This window comes from Spermophilus citellus (genome assembly GCF_964194105.1).
Source record: "Spermophilus citellus genome assembly, chromosome: 13".
NCBI lineage: Eukaryota > Metazoa > Chordata > Mammalia > Rodentia > Sciuridae > Spermophilus > Spermophilus citellus.
In genome coordinates this window covers 12848495-12870374 of record NC_138193.1, presented here as the reverse complement: position 1 = coordinate 12870374, position 21880 = coordinate 12848495, and the positions used below count along the sequence as shown (strand labels likewise).

Sequence of the window (21880 nt, the reverse complement as noted above, 5' to 3'; positions counted from 1 at the left end):
GTGGTCAGATTCTTGGTGTCCCTGTTTTGGCTGGAAATAGATGGTCAACTCAGCTTATGGACAGCAGGTGCCTAGGATGCTTCTAGCACGTGAAACGCTCTGGACACTGTGGTTGAGTTGGAGAGACACTGTCCCTACCCTCCCGAAGGTCGCCGTCCTGTGATTGGCACCTACCAGGGTGAAAGAAGTTGACATCCATATGCTCCATAAGCAATTTGAAGCACTTGTCTATATTCTAAGTTGGCTTGTCAGTTTCTCATCGGAAGAGAGAGACACTTTGTGAGTCAAATGAGCACTATAAAGTGGTGGCAGCGGCTTGGCTAACCCCCAGCGTGGCCCTATCAAGTAGGATGGGGCCTTCTGCTGGGCCTTGGATTTCTGCAAACTGACCAGGGACAGTAACCCATGTTGCCCTCGGGAATCTTCAACCCAGTGTCCTCAGCTGAGGTGGCAGATCTGCTCCCAGGAAGCAGGGGACCCTCTCTTCCCAAGCAGGACAGTAAACACAGAGAGGATGACACCATAGCGAGTCCATGTGCTTTAAGACCAGGGTTCAGTTCTATAGCCATCACGATCATCTCCATGATCATCTCAGACGTGTCAGACATCGAATAGGCTGTGATACGTGAGCCTGATCATTTTCATTAAAAAGGGAACTTGACAAAGTTTGTAAAGAACGTAAGTCTTCATGAGAATCTCTATTTAAAAGAGTTTGTACAGTGTACGGTTGGCCCTCCATATCTGCAGAGCCAACCTACCTTAGATGGAAAATATTTGGAAAAAAAAAAAGTGTATCTGCACTGAACACACACACAGGTGTTTTCCTTGTCTCAATTCCCTAAGCAACACAGTAAACAACTATATAAGGGTACACTGCATTCACGTTATAAGTCGTCTCGAGGGGATCGAGAGCCCACGGGAGGTATAGGGTCTATGCAAGCATCAAGCCATTTTACAGGAGACCCTGGAGCATCCGCAGATGTGGGTTATCTGTGGGGGTCTTGGAACCAATCCCACCAAGATGCTGTATTTGATTGAAAACAGTTGAAGTGCTTAGAAAGGTTTTACTTCTTAGGTTTTTAACTTTTCTTTGTTAGATATGTGAAATGATTGAGAGATTCCGAGAAATGAAACTTGTAAATTAATGGCTTTGGCAGATACTGCGGATTATTCACGACTTGTTGAACTTATAAACTCGTTGAACATCAACTAAAGAGACAGTGAGAGGATTGTTCTTTTTAGTAGGTTTGTAAGAAACATAGGATCTGTAAGTTGACTCTATGTGTTTAAGAAAAATGGGTTTACTAATAATTTAACCGAAGACCCTATAACAACCTCTTTTAACAAAAGCCCCTCGTGGGGGTCGCAGACAATGACGGGCATTATCTATGCCACAGTTGTTGACATGTGACATTCCATGTTCAGGAGGGGTTTCTCTTCCTCCCGGCATCTGGTGTGTTCCCTTCCAATCAGACTGATCCAACCACACACCCAGCACAGACTGACATGTTGACACTTCCTGAGTGAAAGGCAGGTGGAGAGCCACACCCTGTAGATGCTTGGAGGAGCCTCCTAAGACCAATTTGCTCAAATATCTCACTCACAGATGGGACCCACGGATTGGGAGACCGCCCCCTCCAACCTCTTCTTATGCTCCTTCCCCAGGCAAGAAGCCTGTAGTTTTAAAATGAGGGCTCTCTGCCACCTTAGAATCTAAGAAGAATTTCCTGGTCCCCAGCATCTCAGATCACATGTTTGAAGATCAGCATCTCTGCAGCAACAGCTACTTTAGTATACGGCTTGTTTTATAGCACACAGGGTACCTTGTTTCTCACCTCTTTGGTAAAAACCTTCTACCAAAGCTTAATTCCCATATATATATTTTTTTCTGGCAGGATACGGTTTACCTTCTGAGTAGAGTTTGAATAAACGCAAGCTTTATTTATGACAGGTTTTATAATCTAACCTAAAAGAGACATATTTGAGTTCCGGTTGCCACCCTACCATCTATTAGCAGTATGAGCATTTCATAACTTTTCAAAGCCATGGTTTCTTCATTATAAACAGGGACATCAACAGCACATTGCCTTAGAAAGGATTATATAAAGTCAAAGCATATAAAGTACCCAAGACACAGTGAATGTGGAATAAATGTTAGGTAATAGCAATATAAAATGAAAGAAAAGGAGTCTTTTGCTCTTTGGGCAATTTAAAGATTGTCTAATAAATGAATAAATGGAAAAATACATGAACGAATGAATGAAGCTTTTTGCTCAAGCTGTTCCTGTTAGTGTTACATAACAGACTGCTGTGCTACTCTGAACCATCATCCATATATGCTCTCTGAAGGTAGAAATCCTGTTGTATTTCTGTGTCCCCATAGAGCTCCACCAAGTACCTGGTATGTAATGAGTGTCGGGTGGATAGATGATGTTGGATGATGGATGGATGGATGGATGGATGGATGGATGGATGGATGGCTGAAAAGAACCAACCAAGGAACAAATGCCTTTTGCCACTGCTAGTGGTCTTTTTAAGCATTCATCTGAGTAGCCAGCAGAGGGCGCACGTGCTTTCCAAATGAGCCACACGCAGCTCTCCACGGATGGGAGGAGGGTGGCAGGACCTTCCAGCAGAACAGCCTGACCCACGTGACCCACGGCATGACCTCATCTAGGTGCAAACATCAGCAGCCTTAGAGGACCTTACCCTCATAACCCAGTTAAAAAAAAAAAATCACACTTAGGAAGCATTGTAAGCCCACAGTCTCATTGAAAATTCTCAGCCAATGAATTAAAATAGGGAAAGAACAAGTTGGGACCAAGGTCCCTGGGTGGGGGTCCTGGTTTGCTGCTGCATGCGTCTATGCCTATTCTACCAAGAATAAAGTCGAATTTTATGGCTCAAGAAGATGGATTCTTAAAAGTAGGAAAAGTTGTCAGGAAAAAAAAAATTCTAATTTCTAAGAATAAGTAGATCCTACACTCACAAAGTGAACTTTCAGGATTCTCATCTGAGTACTTTTAATGAATTCTCATCATTACAAGACATTTCACAAGTCCAAAAAATAGAGAAAAAGTGCAATGGAAACCCATATCATAATGTGTCATCATTAGGCTTCAAAGGTGATCAATGTTTTGATCTTATTTCATCTAATTCTTCTCTTGTTTGGGGTGGGGTAGAAAGTGGAGTCATTTTTATGTGCTTTTTTTAAAACAATTAAATCATGTTTTTTTTAAAAAAAAACAATGTCATATTTTGGTTAAGCATTTTGGATTATATTTCTTTGAATCTTGGGGAAAAAAACAAGAAGAAGACAGACTGCTTGGGGAAATGTTCTCTCTGGTTTGGCTATCTGTGGATTTCCATGTTCTTTGGAAAATTCCACTGCAGGGATAAGGTCAAAGCACCAAGCGCAGGAAGGATGGCCCCCGAGGCTTGATTTCTACCTCATCCCTCCTAGAACTCGGGTGCTCTTTGGCGTGTGTACTTAGGGGGTTAGCAGACAGCACCCGTCATGGGGAAAGTCCAGTTCTGCATCACAGGGAGTGAAGGTGATAACTTCGTTGCCTGTTATTTTAAAATCTAGCTTCAGTATTGAAAAGGCAGGAAGCAGAAAAGTCCAGACACTGAGGAGGAGGCTTCTTACGCCTACGTGGCTTTCAGCAGTTTCTGGTTCAATTTCCCCGACTCCGTTAGTGTAAAATTCCACTAAAGTCACTGGAGTCGGGCAAGTTTGGAGCAACCCATCAGGCCCTGGGACCAGTGAGAAAAATATTGCAGTTGGGAAAGAATAAGCACAAAGTGGCTGTTTACTCATGTGACAGCTTGATGACCCCATTTCTTTTCTATGTAACCACGGAACTCTTCCTTCCTCTAGTCAAGGTGGGGGTGACAGTACGGTGGGGGAGGGAGCAGCAGGACTCTGGGTATGCCCCAGGCTGTCGGTTGCACCTGTAGATAGGCTCAGATGCTGGGCTGACAGCATAGGGTGGTGGCTGTCCTGGTTTGGGCTTATTTATGGTGACAAGCCTGGGTAGGAGCAGGAAGGGGAGGAATGTCCAACGGTCACTCCTGGGTCCCTGTGACTTCCCAGGAGAACTCCTGAACACCCTAGAAGCCCATGGCCTAAAAGAGGCTTCTCCCGCCCACCAACACACCACCCTGCGTTCATCTCACTGCGCTGGGGCTGGCACTGTGTCCCCCCTCCCGTCTGCCTGTCAAGGTGCAACTGAGCTGGGTGCCCAGGAGAGGGTCTGAATTGTCAGGGGTACGGGGGCCAGTGGGAACAATCCTGCAGCCATTTTTAAGGTGTCTGTTTTGTTATCTCTGCTTCTCTCCTAAAGGGGCTGCACATTCTCAATGCTCCCAGAGCAAACTCCAAGGTTAGCTATAAATACATTTGCAATTAATGGCTGGATCCCAATGATGCACTTGTGAGGACAAACAGTCCTGAAACGAAGTAAAACTTGGTAATAATAATCATCATCATCGTCATCATCCATCCTTGAAAGAGATCCAATACATAAAGTTTTTCTTCCAAAATAACTCTCTGAATGATTCCATAAAGCGATAGCTGGGGGTCAGGCTGCTGCTATCAGAATGTGCAGAGTGTTCCCCAGGGGCTTGCAACAACTGGGGTGGCATGGAGGTGCCAGCCCGGGCTCCCTCTGCCACCCCCTCTGGCTGAATACAGACAGCCTGACTTCCCATGTGTCTCTCCATTCCTGTGTTCATCCTCGGCTCAGGGGAAACAGATGGAGGTGCCTCTCCCTCTGCCGGCAGCCTGGGCTGGGTGCTATGAAGTGGGTGCTGGGAGCAGTAACCCAGGACCAAGGCAGGCATCCATGAGGGTGCTCGAAAGCCAGACTCATGAACGAAAATGTGGGTGGGCAGGGAGGACAATGTGCCTGGTAGAGTGAGAGAGGACCTTGTGGGAATTTCAGGCTTGGCCTGGAGATGGGGACAGGTAAGTGGCATCTCTCCTTCTAAGTGGCCTGTGGATGTGTCCATGGGCTCCATGAGCATAGGAGCATCTGTTGGAGGCCGTGCAGAGGGGGCGTGTGGGGCCCTGTCTGCCCTGACCTGGAAGCTGAGCGCTGTGCCCAGAGCAGGGAGGACAGAGGCCGGCTTGGGCAGGGGCATCACCTGGATGTTGGAGTCCTGGACCAGGCAGAGCTGCTCCTGGATCTTGTGAAGCTCTTCCTGCTGCCACCGGATGTTGGCCTGGAGGATCCTCGTCCGCTGCTCCAGCTGGTCCTTGATGGTCTGGAACATGCTGAACTGGGCCGAGAACTTCAAGGCGGAGTCAAAAACACAACCGGATCAGAGAGTTACCTGGGCCTGGCAGACAGGTCGAGTCCCTTTCCCATCCCTTGGCCACCCTTCCCGGCATCCAGGGGCCCCCTGGAAGTCCTTTCTTCTCATCTGTACTCTGTATGTGACACCTCCGCTGGCATTTCTGGGCCCTGTCATTACCCTAGATCTGATCCCAGTGCCCTCCAGGCCTGGGACCTTCCCCCATGCTCACCAGCTGCTACACAAGTGAACCAGTCACCTGCCATTTGCCCCGAGGTGACAGTGGCAGAGGGAGACCCTATACAAGGCCTTCGTGTGTGCTTTGCAAACAGCCCCCCCCTTCCCTCGGACCCCTGAAGCCCTTCCTGGGGCCGAGGTGGGCTTTAGGAAAACCTTGCAGGTGAACTCTGCCTGCTGTCACCTGGCCCCACACAGGATCCTGTCCTGGGTGGAGGTCACAAGATGGGAGGAGGGGTTGATGCTCTCTGGGCTCTCTGGGTGCAACGTCCACTTCTTGAGGCCCATCAGTTTGCTGGGCACAGGTTTCCTTTCCTGTGCCCTCTCCCTCCCCTTCGCTCCGACCTGCCTCCTCCCTCCCTTCCTTTTTTGTTTGGAGATGGGCTTCCCCACTGCAGCCTGCTGAGCTCAATGGTGCCCCCTGCCTCAGCATCTGGGATACAGGCGCCCATCCCATGCAGGGCTTCCTTTTCTCTCTCTCTCTCTCTCTCCTTTCTTTGCTCTATCCTTTGACCTCCCACACATGGGGAGAACTGAGAACAGAGCAGAATGTACCAGAGGATGCAATGATGGAGGCTTCAGATCAGCAAAATGAAAACAGATAGAGCCAATGAAGAATCGCGGCAGGTACGGTGTTTGCTGAGACCGCCGTGCCCCAGCCATGGTCCCCACCCCTAGGCAGGCAGACCTGTGAACCCTCCACCGCTTCCCCACAAACCCGGGTGGTGCTTGCTGAGGTCACAGGGCTGGGTGGGGGTAGGACCAAGCTGAGAACCGGGGTCGCCAGGCAGGGCTCAGGTTGTCTCCACTCCTGTCCCTCACCTCAATCACAGAGCCCTTGACATCGGACTTCACTTAAAACAGAATGTTTGGCTGTTACAGGAGCTTAAAATGCCCAAGCCACCCGCAAAAAAAAATCCCCAGCACTGTGTTGAAGCCCTCAGCTGGATTTTGAAAGAACATTCCGTTGAGCAAGCAAGCAAGCTGTATCAGCTATTTCATTTTTTAAACAAGACACAAAAGCTTCTACAGTTTGTTCTACAGGAGAGACATTCAGGGCCACCCCTTCCACCTCTAGCAGAGCCGGCTCTTGGTTGCTTAGTTGGCTTGCACCAGGAGTGGCCAGGGGACTGGACAGTGAGTAGGGAGCCATAGCTAAGGCTAAGAAATGTTTTTTTTGTTTGTTTGTTTTTGCGGGTGTGGGGGGTTTACCGGGGATTGAACTCAGGGGCACTCGACCACTGAGCCACACCCCCAGCCCTATTTTGTATTTTATTTGGAGGCAGGGTCTCACTGAGTTGCTTAGCACCTCACTTTTTGCTGAAGCTGGCTTTGAACCCACAATCCTCCTGCCTCAGCCTCCTGAGCCTCTGGGATTACAGGCGTAGGCCACTGCACCTGGCACTAAGAAATGTTTGTTACCTTAGACTCCCAGTCATTGGTCTCTTGATATCTTCTTGACTGTGGCTTTTTGTTGTTGTTGTTTTGCAGTGCTGGGGGGCAAACCCAGGGTCTCGTGCATGCTGGGCGCCTGTTCCACCACTGAGCCACACCCCAGCCGGGCGGCGGCCTTTGTGATGAGAGGATCTCCTCTCACTCAGAGACATTTTAGAATCACAGGGTAAGCAAAAGAGGCTTTTTGGGAAACCACCAGTTGTCCAGATGACGACTCCCCCAATTTTGGATTTAATTTCCCCCTCCCCTCCCTGAGAGTGGTGTCATCAGTGAAGGGAAAAAGAGAAAAATCATAGAATCTCATCATTCCCCCGGGGTGAGTGTGAACATGTCCAGCTGATCTGGAAAGAGACAGTGGAGCAGGCCTCTGTCTCTGCAGATTCAACCAGCCTCAGACGGAAAATACTCAAAAAACGTATGTGCTGAATAGGTGCAGACTAAAATTTGCCTTGTTATTATCCCCTAAACAATATGTTATAACCACTCTTTATGCAGTATTCACACTGTATCAGGATCATGAGTTGTCTAGGGATGATTTACAGTTGTCTAGGGATCATTTACGATGACAATGACATATGTAGGCTACATGCAGATACTGTGCCATGTTATATGAGGGACTTGAACGTCCATGCATTTTGGTATCGGTGGGGGGTCTTGGGACAAATTTCCTGTGAATGCCGAGAGTGAACCGTATTAACAAGAACGTCTTAAAGAATGTGGTTATCATCAAGTACAGTATTCCTAACAGACCAAGAGCAGTCACTATTAAGTAAAGCAAAGTTCGATAAATGAAAGATAAATTCCTGAAGGAGCCTAATCATACATATATATTATAAATACAGATGTTCTTTGACATGAAAGGTCCAGAAGTTGAAGGAATTCTCATCTCATGTGCCTTTGGATTGAAAAAGTTACTAATTTCATACCAAATGTGTCTTGGACATTGAAGAGGAAAAAAAAAATCATTCTCTTTTTTGTCCAGAGAATAAATTTTAATCAGTCGACTGGATGAATAGCTTCTACATCATGATTCAAGCCCGCCAGCCAGCCAGCCAGCAGCGGAGGCTCGCGCATGTCTTTCTTATTCCAGGAAAGCACCAGCGGCCACTTGTGTGAGGACATATGTTCTGAATGGTTTTCCTTAGCTGTGACAGATCCACACCAGCACGGGCGAGGCCGCGCCCTGACAAGTTCAAGGGTTGGCGAGCGGTTGCCTGGGACCCGGCTTGAGCTTGTGGTCAGGGTATGGGAGCAGCTAAGTGCCCCTTAAAGGAACTGAAGTCAGAGCTCCGGGCTCAGCAGAGGCTCAACCCTGCATGACCTGAGCATAGCAGATATTTTCATGACTCCCCACCAAAGCACAGGCCCGGGGCCCTATTCTCTGCTGCCCCTTAATTCTCTGGCAATGTCCTAGTTATCTTTCCAGGGCTAACTGGAATGCCACATCCTCCAGGAAGCCAGCTCAGACTTTCCTAAGCACTTTTCTTACTGACTTTTTAAAATAACCTGCCGGGCCTGGGTGGTTTCTCCATTTATACGTGTGCCACCTTCTTCATAGTACTAAAAGCAAGGGCTGTGTTACAGTTATCTCTGTGTCCCTGACACCTTGATAACAGATTGACCCAGATAATTATTGGCTGAATGCTGTTGAAATCAGGAAGGAACTACTCATAATTACTTAAAAAAAATGTTAGGCTAGAGTACTGGAACCCACATGCTTTAGATCCTTTCAAAGTCTTTCTATGACATTTGGCCTAATCCAGACCTTTCCTAGAATATAGCCAATTTGGAGTCATAAAAAAAATGAAAGAAATGCACCAGCAACTCAGGAAGCCAAGGCAGGAGGATTGCAAGTTCGAGGCCAGCCTTAGCAACTTAGCAAAATCCTGTCTCAGAATAAAAAAATAAATAAAATAAAAAGGACTGGGGATATAGCTCAGTGGCAAAGCACCCTTGGGTTCAATTCCTAGTATAAAAGAAAGAGAGAGAGAGAGAGACAGACGAGAGATTCACAAAGATGGTTACAAGGATGAAAAACAGAGCCGGGGACAGAGAATTGGAGAACGTCTGTGGAGAGGACAAGAACGGCAGATGATGAAGCGTCTAGCTCCACACACCCCCACGCCCACCTCGGGAAGCACATTTTCAGGCCTTGGCTGGTGCCGATGTGTGACAGACACCAACACCAACACACCCACACCGTCACACGGTCTGTCTGAAAGGCGTTCTGCCCTGTTCCAAGCACCAGATTTACCTGTGCCATGGGAGCAGGTGGGCTCTGCAGAATGGTCTGAGGCAGGAGCTGCTGCGTGAGGTCACAGGACGGTGGGGAAGGCAGAGGAGCCTGGTGAGAGAAAAGGGATTTGTTCTCGGACACTGCTTCTGGGCTGTTCCAGGGGAAAGTCCCTTGGTTGGTCGGGTTCTCCAACTTAAAGGATCTGCCGGCCCTAGGTGAATAGCAGGAAGCCAGGGCTTCTAGAAAGTATGGGCGTCTGTCCCCTGGCCACGCTGCTTCCCATACAGGGCATGTCACTTGGGCCAACCCCCGGCTGGTGCAGGGTGCAGGTGACCCTGGAGCACTCAGGGTCCGTGACAGCTCATCTGGGCATGTTCAGCAAGGCCATTGTCACCTACCCCTGTTTAGACCCCGTCCTGGGCTGGGATGCCTTCTCCCCAGGTGGTCCCTTCGCAGCAGTCTCAGCGGCCCTGGGGGTAGACTTTAACCAGGGGTGGCTTCCTGCCAGGCCCTCTTTCTTTCTGTCCAACAGGAGCACAGCTGGGCAGACACACTGTGCATGTCTGTATGCAGGACCTCATCCAGGTGATGAAGATGGGGGCGGTCTCACCGGCCACCTGGAATCTTTAGAGACTCCCAGGAGGTGGACTGAGTCACATCCCTGTCCCCGATCACCCAGGGAACATGGAGAAACGAGAAATGCAAATTCCCATTCCATGGACTGACATGGCTTTTAAAAGAAAAGTAAAAAGGACTCTTCTGAAATCATCCCCAAACTGGGGACTATAAAAAAAAAGCCCAAATCGAACCATTGCCCAGGGCGGCAGCTGGGGGCAATGACAGCAGGGGGCCTTGCTTTGAGTCCGGGTCCCATGGGATCCCAGGATGCTGGCTTGGGTTCCCCTGACTCTGTCCCTCTACTCAGCTGAAGGGGAGCAGAAGCACACTGAGGTGCCATCAGTGGTGTCCTGGGCAGCTCAGGCTCTGGAAGAACAGCAGTGACAGCTTCCAAGTGCCCAGAGAGGGCTGGAGGGACAGGAAGTGGTCTTGGTCAAGCCCCATGTTGAGAGTAAGCCTCAGCCACGCTGCTCAGGAAGAATGTCAAGGAAGATGGCACGGTGACTCCATCTCCAAAGCCAGCCAGGGGTGGGCAGAAAGTATCCATCCGGCAGCTACCCGGATGTGGCCCCTGAAGTCTCTGGACACTTTTCCCATACAGGAGTAGGAGTCATATGTCCCTCTCTATGAGTGAGCTGAAGATGGGAGCTGCGACCATTTTGGTCAGGAGGAAGGTCACTGGGTGACTTCCAAGGTAAGGTCAGGTGGCTGTGTAGCATCTGTGTGGATCTCTAGATGCTGCCTCTTGGAATCCAGCCACCATGTTGGGAGAAGCTCCAGGTGTGGGGAGACCTGAGCATCAAGGTTGGAGGATCACAGCTGAGCCCAGCCTTCAGCCACCCCAGGCTGAGGGCCAGACTGCCCAGTGTGAGGACCGTCTAGGATGAGAATCCGCTAGGCTAGCTGGTGAGACCCCCAACACCCCAGGCAGAGGAGAGCCACCCCACCACGCCCTTTCTGAATTCCTGACCCCTTTAGATGGCAATTGCTGGCCCGAATATTGTATGCTGATGACTTTGCATGTGGCTGGTGTGCTTTCTAAGAGGCCATTCATTCCCTGGCCTTCTGAAAAGGACTGGGTTTAGTCACAACAGGCTTCTCCAATATTGTCACCAGCGTGAAGCGTGACTCAAAATGGGAGGGTCCTACCCCACACCTTCCCAGGTCTGGGGTGTGATCTCAGGCTTTTGAAATTTTGGGTTAGATCTTTAAAAATCCACTTGGATTTTGTATCCTATTGATAGACATCCATGTTAATTGTGTTATAAAAATGGATCACGTTTAAATGACATCACTTTGTACCCCCACCGGCCACCCCATACTCTCCATCTCTAAGTAAAATTGATTCCCTGGGGAAATTCAGCCTGTGGCTCTGCAGCCCCTCCACATGGTAGCATGCCCCTGTTGAGACATCTGGGTCTCACACATACCGGCATCGTGGCTGCCTGGCCGAGCCCGGGCACCAGCAGCTCTTGGGGTAGTGTGGCCGATCTTGGCAAAGCAGTGGTGCTGGCCTCTGCCATCAGCTTGGTCGGAGTGGCTGGAAGAGAGCAAGGCGTTACCTCCCTGACCTACAGACACTCAGCAGCGTTCTTAGCCGCAGAGGGGAACAGTGACCACGGCACAGAGCTCGGCTGGAGCCTCTGACACAGGCAGCCTCCCACGGCGAGGTGGTTCAGCCAAGCCACCAAAGCCCGACCTGGGGCAGGTGGAAGACACCACAGGAACCCCAACTTCATTCCCAGCACTGGGCCCAGCCACTGCCGGATCCAACCCCTCACCAGAGGCACTAATGGTAACCAGGGGACCGGATGGGCATGTCCCCTGCTTTGTCTTTGCTTGGTGCTGCAGTGGAGACACCAGAGTGTGGACAGGGACAGGGAAAAGAAGCCAGGGAGTGTCCACCGCAGGGCACCTTCTGCTTCCAAGGAGGCACGGACTGCCCTGGGTCAACCAGGCCAGGGACCCTCGGTGGGGCTCTGCCCACCCACAGACTGGCACTCACAGGCGGGTTCGGACATGGCTGTGTGCGAGGACTTGTGGGAGCTCCTGGAGGACACCGACGGCGAGGGACTGGCATTCAGGCCCGCGGCGCCCACGTCGAGAGCGTTAAAGTGCTGCTGAGGGTCATGGCTGGAGCCCTTGTCCTGAAACACACGCACAAAGTCCCCGTTCAGCATGGAGGAGATGGCAAGGGATGATGTCCTCAGTTCTGAAGAGTCCTGTAGCTGCCTGGGACAACACTGGGGTCAGCAGAGGCACGCGGATGTCATCTAGATATCACCGAGAGGCGTGGCCCGTCAGCAGCATTGATTACATTTTTTCACCTTTTGTTTTGATTTTTCAGATTTTTTCCAATTGACTGAATTTTAGAAAATGCTTTGCACCCCAAATTTTGTGTTTCTAGAAGCAGACTCTAGAAACAAGGTTGCTGTCAGCACTAGATTGTTAACACAGTGAATGATAAGTGCCTTTGGACCTTTCCAGGGTACAACCCATGCGGCCACCCAGGAGCAGCTCCTCCAGCCTCAGTGACCCTGGAGCAGAGAGAACAGGCCAACGGCCTGAGGTCTCCTGTCTTTCGGCTTCTGCCCCTTAACTGATCCTGGCTCTCAGGATGCCTCTGCCTCAAACATCATGAGGAGAAAACAACTGTAGTGTCCAACTCTCCGAAGGACCAGCTCCCCACCCTCTATGGCTTAGATGTCATAGATACATGAAAACAGGGGTTATGGTAATTTTCAAGCTCAAGAAGAAAACAGTGAATGATTCCTGTTCCTACCTGGTCATAGAAAGATGGGAATCACCAGCCCCCTCTGAGCCAAGTCAACAGGCTGGCCTGTACCCACACTCTTGCCCATAAAATCTCGTGTGTGGGTCCACGTGGCTGATCTGTCTTTTGAGTCATGGTTCTGGTAAGAATGCACACTGTGTGTGTGTGTGTGTGTGTGTGTCTGTGTGTATGTATGCGTGTGTGTGTGTGTGTCTGTGTGTATGTATGCGTGTGTGTGTGTATGTGTGTGTGTGGGTGGGTGGATGGGTGCACAAATGTGTGCTTGCAAGGAGGGCTGGATGGGTTGACATGCAACCTACAGGCCTTTGTGCAGAACAGAACGACAGGATGTGGAGTGTGCTGTGGGAGACAGAGATTGTAAGGCTGTGCTGCTCAGTGATAGGGTCCCCTGCAAGGCTCCACTGAGGGTCCCCGAACCCCAGCTGGATGTGAACTGTGTGTTTCTGCTCAGCAGTGAAATGAGCCCAGGGAGAGAGAGAACTACTCACTCTGTAGTTCATGGCCATGGCCCTCACCACACCTCCCACCCAAGCACAGGAACTTACATTTTACATCTGTGTCAGTCAAGGGCAGATGTGGGGAAAAGGAAAAAAAAAAAGGTGTATAGAAGAGTTTGAGAAGCATCGTCTTCCAGCTTTCCTTTTCAAAGGGGTTTCCTAGCTCAGCATTCAAGATCATATTTGTGTGTTCATGCATTATGTGCATTGCTAAGAGAAGACATCGTGCTGGGCTTAGGATTCCCAGGGGAATTCGGAGACAAACTTCCACCGGATGATACACATGCATCACACCTGCTCTTGGGCTGTGATGTGTGATGCGTCCAACACCTGCCTATTAATGACTTAGTTCTGTTCCCTGACATGATACATGATGTGTTATGTGACAGAGCTGGGTGACAAAGACTTCCATAAACACTGGTGTGCAGGTGAGGAATCACACAGCACGCACCACCATGTGGCACGCTGGCGGGGGCGGGGGCACAGAGACCCCACCTGCTCTTTGATCTCTAAGGTGATTTCTCTTTCCTCCTGACTCGGTCCTCCAGGGAGGAGGGATGCTTCTGTTGGATTAAGACAGCGGAAGGGCTGAGCCCTGGCTGCTGCAGAGCCACCAGAGTCACTGGACGCCCAGAGCTTCATCAACTGAACTTCATCAACTCTAAGAGGCACCCCCTACCCTCATTTTAACACAGCTGAAGTTGGGTGTATCCTTCAACGGATGAAAAGAAAACATTATTTCACAAACCGTCTGGGAGCATTTTCTCTTTCTTAGCTGGAGATTTAAAAAAAAAAAAAGTGGCTCTTCCAGTGGACAGTGCCTTAGCATTGATGATGTACTTCACTCCCTCTTTCTTTTCTCTTCCAATGTTTGTACCTGCTCTGAGGAACAGGGCTCTGGTCTGCTTGCAGACAATCTCCATGTCCCTTTGCATTGTTCAAGAGGGGACCAGAGAGCTCAGGGCGGGGGAAGAAGAAAGGTAATGGGCTTCGTGGAAAGAAATGGCTTTTTCAGAGCAGAGCTCCCTGTGCAGAGCTGGGGCCTCTGTGGATATTGACTAAACCCCCAGGCACAGAAACAGAAGCCCGAGAGGAGCTGGCGCTGCAGCTCAGCGGTAGAGTGTGCGCTTTGCAAGCGTGAGGCCCTGGGTTCGATCCCCAGGGTCCCAAAGAAAAACAAAAGCATGAATGACACGGAAGTGTGTGAGGGGTCAGTCCATCCACAGGCACCCGAGGCCTGGGGGCCACGCAACGGCACTTAGGCTAAGTTAGCGACAGTGGCCTTGAATTATTCCACACCCTGAAGGAATGATGATTTTTACTCCCCAGCTTTTTATTGGTGAGATAAATGCAAAGAGGGCTTATTATAACCATTGGGGGACAGTGGGAAGCTTCCAGCCGTGCCTTATGTCCAGTGTCTGCTTCTAACCCAGCTTGGTGAGTGACAACCTTCGGGTGTCCTGGGGTAGGTGGCTGTCCATGCATCATCTGGAGAATGAGGACAATAACAACATTCCCTCTCAGGACTACCACGGGGAGGGAGGCGGGGAATAAGAACATGCCTAAAAACACTTTGAACACCATGGGAGTGTAGCAAGGGTTCCATAAATACGAGTGGCTCTGTTCTTCTCATTACCATTTTAGTAGCCTCTGCCTAGCCCATCTTCACCCCACCCACCTGGCAGGATGCGCTTACCTTCATGACGGAGGGGTGCAAGGCCTCGGGGGGCGGGTCTTCCAAAGCCAGCTCCTGCCTCCTTTCCACCCGGACATCCGCATAACTGCTCAGGAAAGCAAGAGACCACAGTGGAGGCAGGACATTCCAGATGACAACTCCCAAACAGGGGTTCTGTTCCTGCCACCCATGCTCAGCAGGGACAGCACCCGTCTGTTCCCCTGTGAAGGGCTGAGTTTCACTCCCTATCTAGTTTCCACTTGAGGGACTCGGATACGATGTCCCCAATGCTTCGATTTGCAGGGTGTTTTTATGACTCTCTCCTTCACCATTCTCTTCCCCCAGGAAACCTTCAAATGCAACTGTCTTTAAAAAGACATTTTCATCTGTGGGGTGAGCCTTTGCCTTTAAGTGCTGAAAAGCTGTTTTCAAAATCTGTTCAGTCTGGACTGTGGCTACAGAAGGGTGACAGGAAACTTTTCTGGTCATGACATTTCTCAAAAAATAAAAAAAGTTTTCTCTCACACAATTACAGAATCAGCCAGACCCAGACCCCAGGCCACTAGAGGCCCATCTAGGGACGCGCTTTTTCAATTTCACAGGTAAACTGGGTCAACGTAGTGATGCCAGAGTGACCCCCCTTGGGTTGTTCGCTCCTGTAGGCCCGGGAGGGCCTTGGGACGAGACGCCAGCCCTTGGACCATAGGATTCTTCTCGTCTTATTTATCCACTTATTCACTTCACTCCCTACAGTCTCTGAATGTTCCTAAGATTTGATAGACTAAAGATGGAGAAGCTGAGCCCACTCTGAAGAACGAGGTGTGGATGATGTCCAGCCTTCCCTGAGCCCTTAGAGACAGACCCAGGCTCAGTGGCAGCAGGGTTCTGGCCACGAAGTCACAAACCCCTGGCTGCTAAAGTCCCCAAGGGTGGACAGGGAATCCAAGAATGATTTTCTAAGCATGAACATAAAATAGGGTGAAATGGGAGGGAGAAAAGCTAGCGTTTCTCTATACGCACGCAGAGGGAGAGGTGGCCGCGTCTGTTTGCCTTCATCTATTATTGTTTCTATTTATGGTGGTCCCTCCAGAGCCGAGGGAATTGGTTCCAAGACCACCAGTGCCTACTAGAATCCACAGATACTCTAGTACCTTCTATAAAATGACATAACGTGCATACAACTTACACGTATCCTCCGGCTGTGTTTTAAAGCATCTCTGGGTTACTGACACTTTCTAATGCAATGCAAACACTATGTATACAGTTGGCATACTGTCATGATTAGGGACTGTTGAGAAGAAGAGGAAAAGTCTACATTTCAGTACGGATTGATTATTTTTGGAAGAGTTTCAATCTGTGGTTGGTTGAATCTATGGACGTAGGGTCCAGTGGATATGGAGAGGTGACTATATGACATACAGTCCTTCTACCCTTTTTTTTTTTTTTTTCCTCAAAAGCTTCTTTTCTAAACCAGTTTAAAACTGATTTATGTTCCTAACATTTCTGGAGTGGCGTGGCGGGAAGGAGACTTCCCTCGTCCAACCCTGGGAGTCGGGACCCCACCCAGGATGCATCTGCAACAAGGCGGGGGGATGGGTTGTCTTTTTTGGTGCCCTGGGTTGAGGGCTCCCCGAGGTCACCAGACACCCGCAGGGGACCTTCTCCCACAGTCAGCCTGGCTGTTCTCTGAACGCTGCCTCGGTTGCCAGCAGGGGTTTCTAGAACATTAAAAATAAAGGGAGTATGTGTTTGAGTTATTTAGAGGCAACGTTTTAATTTTCTTCTCAAATCAGCGACACGGGAAGGCTGGGGGATGGAGAGAGACGAGGGGAAAATATGTAAGTAGGTCAGTGAAGCAGGAACTTACTAAGTAATATCCTGGCAGCCTAAAAGAGTTCATGAGGCTTGCGCAAGGGGCTGAAGGAAACTCAGAAGTCTCAGTCGTGGGAGGTGAGAGTGGCGAGGCTACCTGGGAGGTGCTAAGCTCTGGGACTTGTCCTGTTCACTGCAAGTGACAGCCACCTTGACCTTCAGACACAGGGAGTCCCTGAGGGGCTGCTGATCTGCACCAGTCATCACGGACCCCGGGCACCCTTCCCAGGCACTGCAGGGACAAGCCCAGACACGCCACCGCATAGTACCTGACCACCGAGTGCGTGCACACGATGAATTCGGGTTTGGAATTCCACTGGTGGTAGGTGATGTAGTAGTGGGTCTGCAGCCAAATCCACTGCTGACCTTTGGTCAGAAACCGGTAGCAGCACGATTTCCCTTTGCCAAACTGCATCACTGGGAGTAGAAAACGGATTCTGCATGTAACACACATTAACGTGAAAGCTATCTTTCCCCTGGGAGTTACGACTAAAATCCACATTACAAAAGACCATACCCGGCATTGCCTATTTCCCTGGCTGCACCGTACAATAAGTGACTCTCAGGACAATGGTAGACTCTGATACTATTTTTTCCCCCAGGGTGCCTGGATCATACCCAGGGCCTTGTACATGCTGGGCAAGGGTTCTACCACTGGGTCACACCTCCTGCTAACTCTCAGGCAATCTTAAATAATAGAAGAGTGATCCACGTACTTTTTCCAGATGCTCAAAAGCTTAAGAGAGATTTTCAAATAAGGGCAGAGGTGGACAGATTGTTAAACTGGAAGTTTAATTAAAAGGAGGTCCTGGTTTTCTTGGGGCTCATCTTCCCGCTGCAGGTGGAGCTAGCTGGTTTTGAAGCTGAGGGAGCCAAGCGGAGGAGGGAGCATCCAGACCCTGAGGGCCCTGCACCCAAACTAGACCTGACGGCCAGCAACTGCTGGATGGATTCTGTGGCTGCCAGACAGCAGTTCAGACTGAGTCTACACAGTTCTAGAATAAAGAGGGTCTGGTATGGGTGTCTCCACCCCAGGCAGTCCCCTGCAGCCATAGAGATGCCTGGAGCCCCTTTTGGTCATGTTTGTGGGAAGTCCCTTTGGGGGTGTCCAAAACACAGTGGATGCTGGTGGTTTATAATCTGTGCCAGGTAGAAGAAAGGGATGTGGATCAGAGGAAGAAGAACAATTTCGGTTTTATTGCCAAGGGGCCTGGAATTTAGCATCTCTTAATACAAACGGTTAAGAAGAATCTTACTTAGGAAACAAAAGCTACAGAAGAAGCCACTGACTTGGTGAATATGAGAGAAGCCAGCAGGGGGGGCCATGGGCTCCACAGAGAAGGAACCTCTTGCTCAGGCCAGGTAGGTAACTCTTCCCTTGGCTTTTTCTCCGTTAGAAGAGCCAAAAGCAGTCAGAGGTTTAAAGCAGCTCTGCTTCTCAAATTTGAATGTTTGCACAATTATCTGGGGATATTGTGACTCTTCAGGCCAGGTGGCAAGAGGCTGAGACACTACATGTCTAGCACACATTACCATGTAGCTTGACCGGGGACCACACTTTGAGGAGCGTGGGGTTAAATTTTTAAAGATGAGAGGCTGGGTTCAGTGGTGCATGCCTGTAATCCCAACGGCTCAGGAGGCTGAGACAGGAGGATGGCAAGTTCAAAGCCAGCCTCAGCCAAAGCGAGGTGCTAAGCAACTCAGTGAGACCCTGTCTCTAAATAAAATAGAAAATAAGGGCTGGGGATATGGCTCAGTGGTCGAGTGCCCCTGAGTTCAATCCCCAGTACCAAAAAAAAAAAAAAAAATTAAAAATGAGCCTTAAATAATAATTCCTTCTCCCCCCCCCCATTTCTCTTCTTAAAAAGTGGCTAAGGCTAGTTTCAAGCTTGAGATCCTCCTGCATTATCCACCTTAGTCACTGGGATTATACATGTGTATCACCATACCTGGCTTTTCTTTTTTAATATTTATTTTTCAGTTGTAGTGGGACATAATACCTTTATTTTATTTATTTACTTTTATGTAGTGTTGAGGATCGAACCCAGGGCCTTGCACGTGCTAGGCGAGCACTCTACCGCTGAGCCACAACCCCAGCCCTCAAGTGTTTAATTTTTGATTCCTCTTTTGAAGTGAGAACTGATCAAGCTTGTGAGTCTAGCTCTCCCACATCAGGAGACTTGTCCCCCACGTGTGTGCCAGCGTATTCCCCTCTTCCATGACAGAGGGAATTCCTGTGGTATCCTATGTTATCTGTGACAGGTATCCTATGATGGGAGGGGCTCTGCAGGAGGACGCAGGGAATCCCTGGACCTCCTTCAGCTGCGGGGTGGTGGGGGGGGTCCCCCTGAGCCTCCAGTGCCCTGTGCACATCCCCTTCTATGCAACATTCACAATCTACAATGTCACGGTTCCTGGCTTTCCCAGTAGACCTCACCCTGCAGAAGATGCTGAAATGTGCATTAGCATTTCTTAATGCAAATGGTTAAGACAGCTCTTACCTAGAAAACCCAAGTCACCCCAGGAGACACTGACTTAGGGTGATATGTGAAGAGGACGGCTCAGCGTTTCCTGGAGTTGGAGACCAATACCACTAATTGCCGACTAAAGACTAACCCATCTAGGTGGATTCCTCCATACCCCTAGCTCACTGCAGAGGGCTCACTACAGAGCCCTGCTGTCCGGTCACCAAGGATCAAGTATGACGCTCCTGTGGTCAGTCTGGGTGAGGGGTACTCACAGTGTTGGTGGCACCTGGCCAGGAGCTCCAGGTCGTCAATGTGGTAGTAGTCATAGCCTGAGGTGCCCAGCACTTCAAAGGGCAGGTATCCTATGATGGGAGGGGCTCTGCAGGAGGGCACAGGGAATTCCCCATCAGAAGGACACCACACTGGCCATGCCAGTCAACACCAGCCATTCAACACGCAGGGTACAGTTTGCACATTTAGTATCCACGGGGGCCTCGTTTCTCAAGAACCAGGGGAAGAAAATAGCATTGCACTCACTGGTCAGCACCAGTTTTGCAAAGTTATTTTGGTATTTAGACACTCCATTTCCTTGGCATCCTCTGGCCCAAATAATCATTAAATGTATCAGCTATTGACTAATTAAAAACAGCTATAGATGGGGCCAGCTCCATTGTCTAATGAAAAATGAAAGGGCAGGAAAGCGAGATTTCTTGTTCTGAAACGGTGAATAATGTTACAAAGGAAAGAGAAAAATTGAACTCAAGGATCAAAGGGGTGTTGGAAGTGATCAGAAGAGAGGGTTCATTGCACATCTGCTTGTCTTTCTGGAAGACAAGATGCCCCAGGGTTGAGGCTTCAACCTCTGCATGAAGGGGAAGCAGGTACAGAAGGGGAAGCCCTTCCCTTGGCTGGGAACCACATTTCCTGTAGCCAGCGAGTCTTTCTTCAAAGGATCAGGCTGGACTTCTGTCTCCCAAGGAGAACCTGGCTCATGTGAACACCACTTGAAAAGGACCCAATCCAAATACGTTTCCCTCTTCACAAACCTGTGATCCAGAAATAAAAATTTCCATTCCAAGCTATGCCTTGAAGTGAATTCCTCCAAAGGTTCATCAACTATGCACATTTCCTGTATTGGAAGAGGGGTGGGGGGGGGAAGAAAAGAAAAGAATGTTGCTGGGGTGCCAGATGCTCACCCTAGGTTTGCTGCAAAGAAATGCATGATGGGTAACAGAAGTTAAGCTCCTCACAAGCCAGCCTCCAAGTTGGGTTGGACTGAAACTCGTCATCTGTAGCTAATTTCGGTATTAGCTGATACTAAATTTATTTCACAAGCTGGGGAAAAAATACCTAGGAGCCAAAATGTCACACCACTCCCTTCCTATTATCTGCAAGTGTGGTAAACATGTGGGAAATGGCTTTGCATCTGAATTTGAATTACTAATTTAGTTCAACATTCGTTCCAGAGAGTGCTACCAATCTTTGATGAGAGAATACAGAAAAAAAGCCCTCAATTTTGTGACTCTCCATTCTCTCCCCTGCCTGCCCTGGGCGGTGTTCACGGTGACCAGGAAGGTGGGGAGGTGGGCGGGGCCATCGGGCAGCATCTTTGTGGGCTGAATGGCAAGTGACGGCTGCCTTCAAATAAAATACCTGGCAGGAACCCCAGGGAGGGCCTGGGACAGGGCTAGGGTGGCAGGGGATCGGAGGCTAGACGATCTAAACTTGTGGATGTTTCAAAGCAGCATCTAGAAATTTAGAATGTGGTGACTCCATGGCAATTTGATTCTCTCCCATAAAGATAACGAATGAGATATAACCAGACGCGACTCAGTGGAAACCGTTCCACACAGTGACCTCTCTGCGGGGGACTTGCCTTTAAGAACTGCGGTGTTGCCAGGCGGACAGTGGCAATGAAGCAGACCTCCTTCCCCAGTGACACCCGGCAAGATCTTGACAGGGCGTTGTCAAAGCCATTACAGGAGGGGCTAGGCACTGCGTAGGGGGTGGGGAGTGGGGACACACAATTAGTCTTGCCTGGTGACAGCTGTCAAATCCCACCTGGCACTTACCATAAACTTAGAGTCACTTCCTGGGGCTGTGTGTGTGTGTGGCTTCTCGCATTTCATCCACACAAAATCCTAATGAGGTAGGTAGGTACTCCTGTTATCCCCGTGGCATAGATGAGGAAACCGAGGCACTTGCTCAAAGCCAAACAGCTTACTAGAAGCAGATGGGAGTGAGTCCTGCTGGTAACCACTGCCCACCCCAACCTGCCGCCCTATAACCCTGCACTTTATGTGTTGGGGAAGACCTTCGGCAACATGAGGGGCAGCTTCATTCTGCAGCAAGGGTCTGGATGCTCCCCCTGGCTGCTGTGTGAAGGGTGAGATCATAGTCAGAGGATGTTCCTGATATGGATGGTCCTGGGGAGATTAGTGGTGTCTTGGATGCATGGACAGCCCTTCCCTGTCCTGGCACTAGCCATTCAAGAGCTTCTGCCCTCAAACTCATACTTGGCTTATCTTTTTAAATTGCTTATTTCAGGTATTTTGTTATAGTAATGGAAACCTGGCTCATCCCAGACGTACACACAAAGCACCCATGACAAATTTCTAATTCTGTAGCATGGTACAGGCAACAAAATCTGTTCCCATGTGTCCTGTGATTTATTCTCACAAGTCTGGAAAAGTATTACTGCCCTCATTTTAGAAATTGAGGCCCAGAAAG

The 21880-nt window shown here is 49.5% G+C and overlaps 1 protein-coding gene across 2 annotated transcripts in view; it reads right to left on the bottom strand.

Moving 5' to 3' along the window:
- NPAS2 (neuronal PAS domain protein 2) overlaps nt 1-21880 on the bottom strand; it is a 156036-nt gene that overhangs the window by 8457 nt on the left and 125699 nt on the right. For both annotated transcript variants that reach the window (XM_081264274.1, XM_081264273.1), the window contains exons 8-16: nt 21027-21145; nt 20197-20279; nt 19423-19529; nt 16952-17099; nt 14832-14916; nt 11850-11991; nt 11275-11384; nt 9245-9334; nt 5149-5295 (exon numbers count right to left, since the gene is read on the bottom strand). In XM_081264274.1, the coding sequence (XP_081120400.1) occupies nt 5149-5295; nt 9245-9334; nt 11275-11384; nt 11850-11991; nt 14832-14916; nt 16952-17099; nt 19423-19529; nt 20197-20279; nt 21027-21145 (1031 nt within the window). The remainder of the gene's footprint in view (nt 1-5148; nt 5296-9244; nt 9335-11274; nt 11385-11849; nt 11992-14831; nt 14917-16951; nt 17100-19422; nt 19530-20196; nt 20280-21026; nt 21146-21880) is intronic.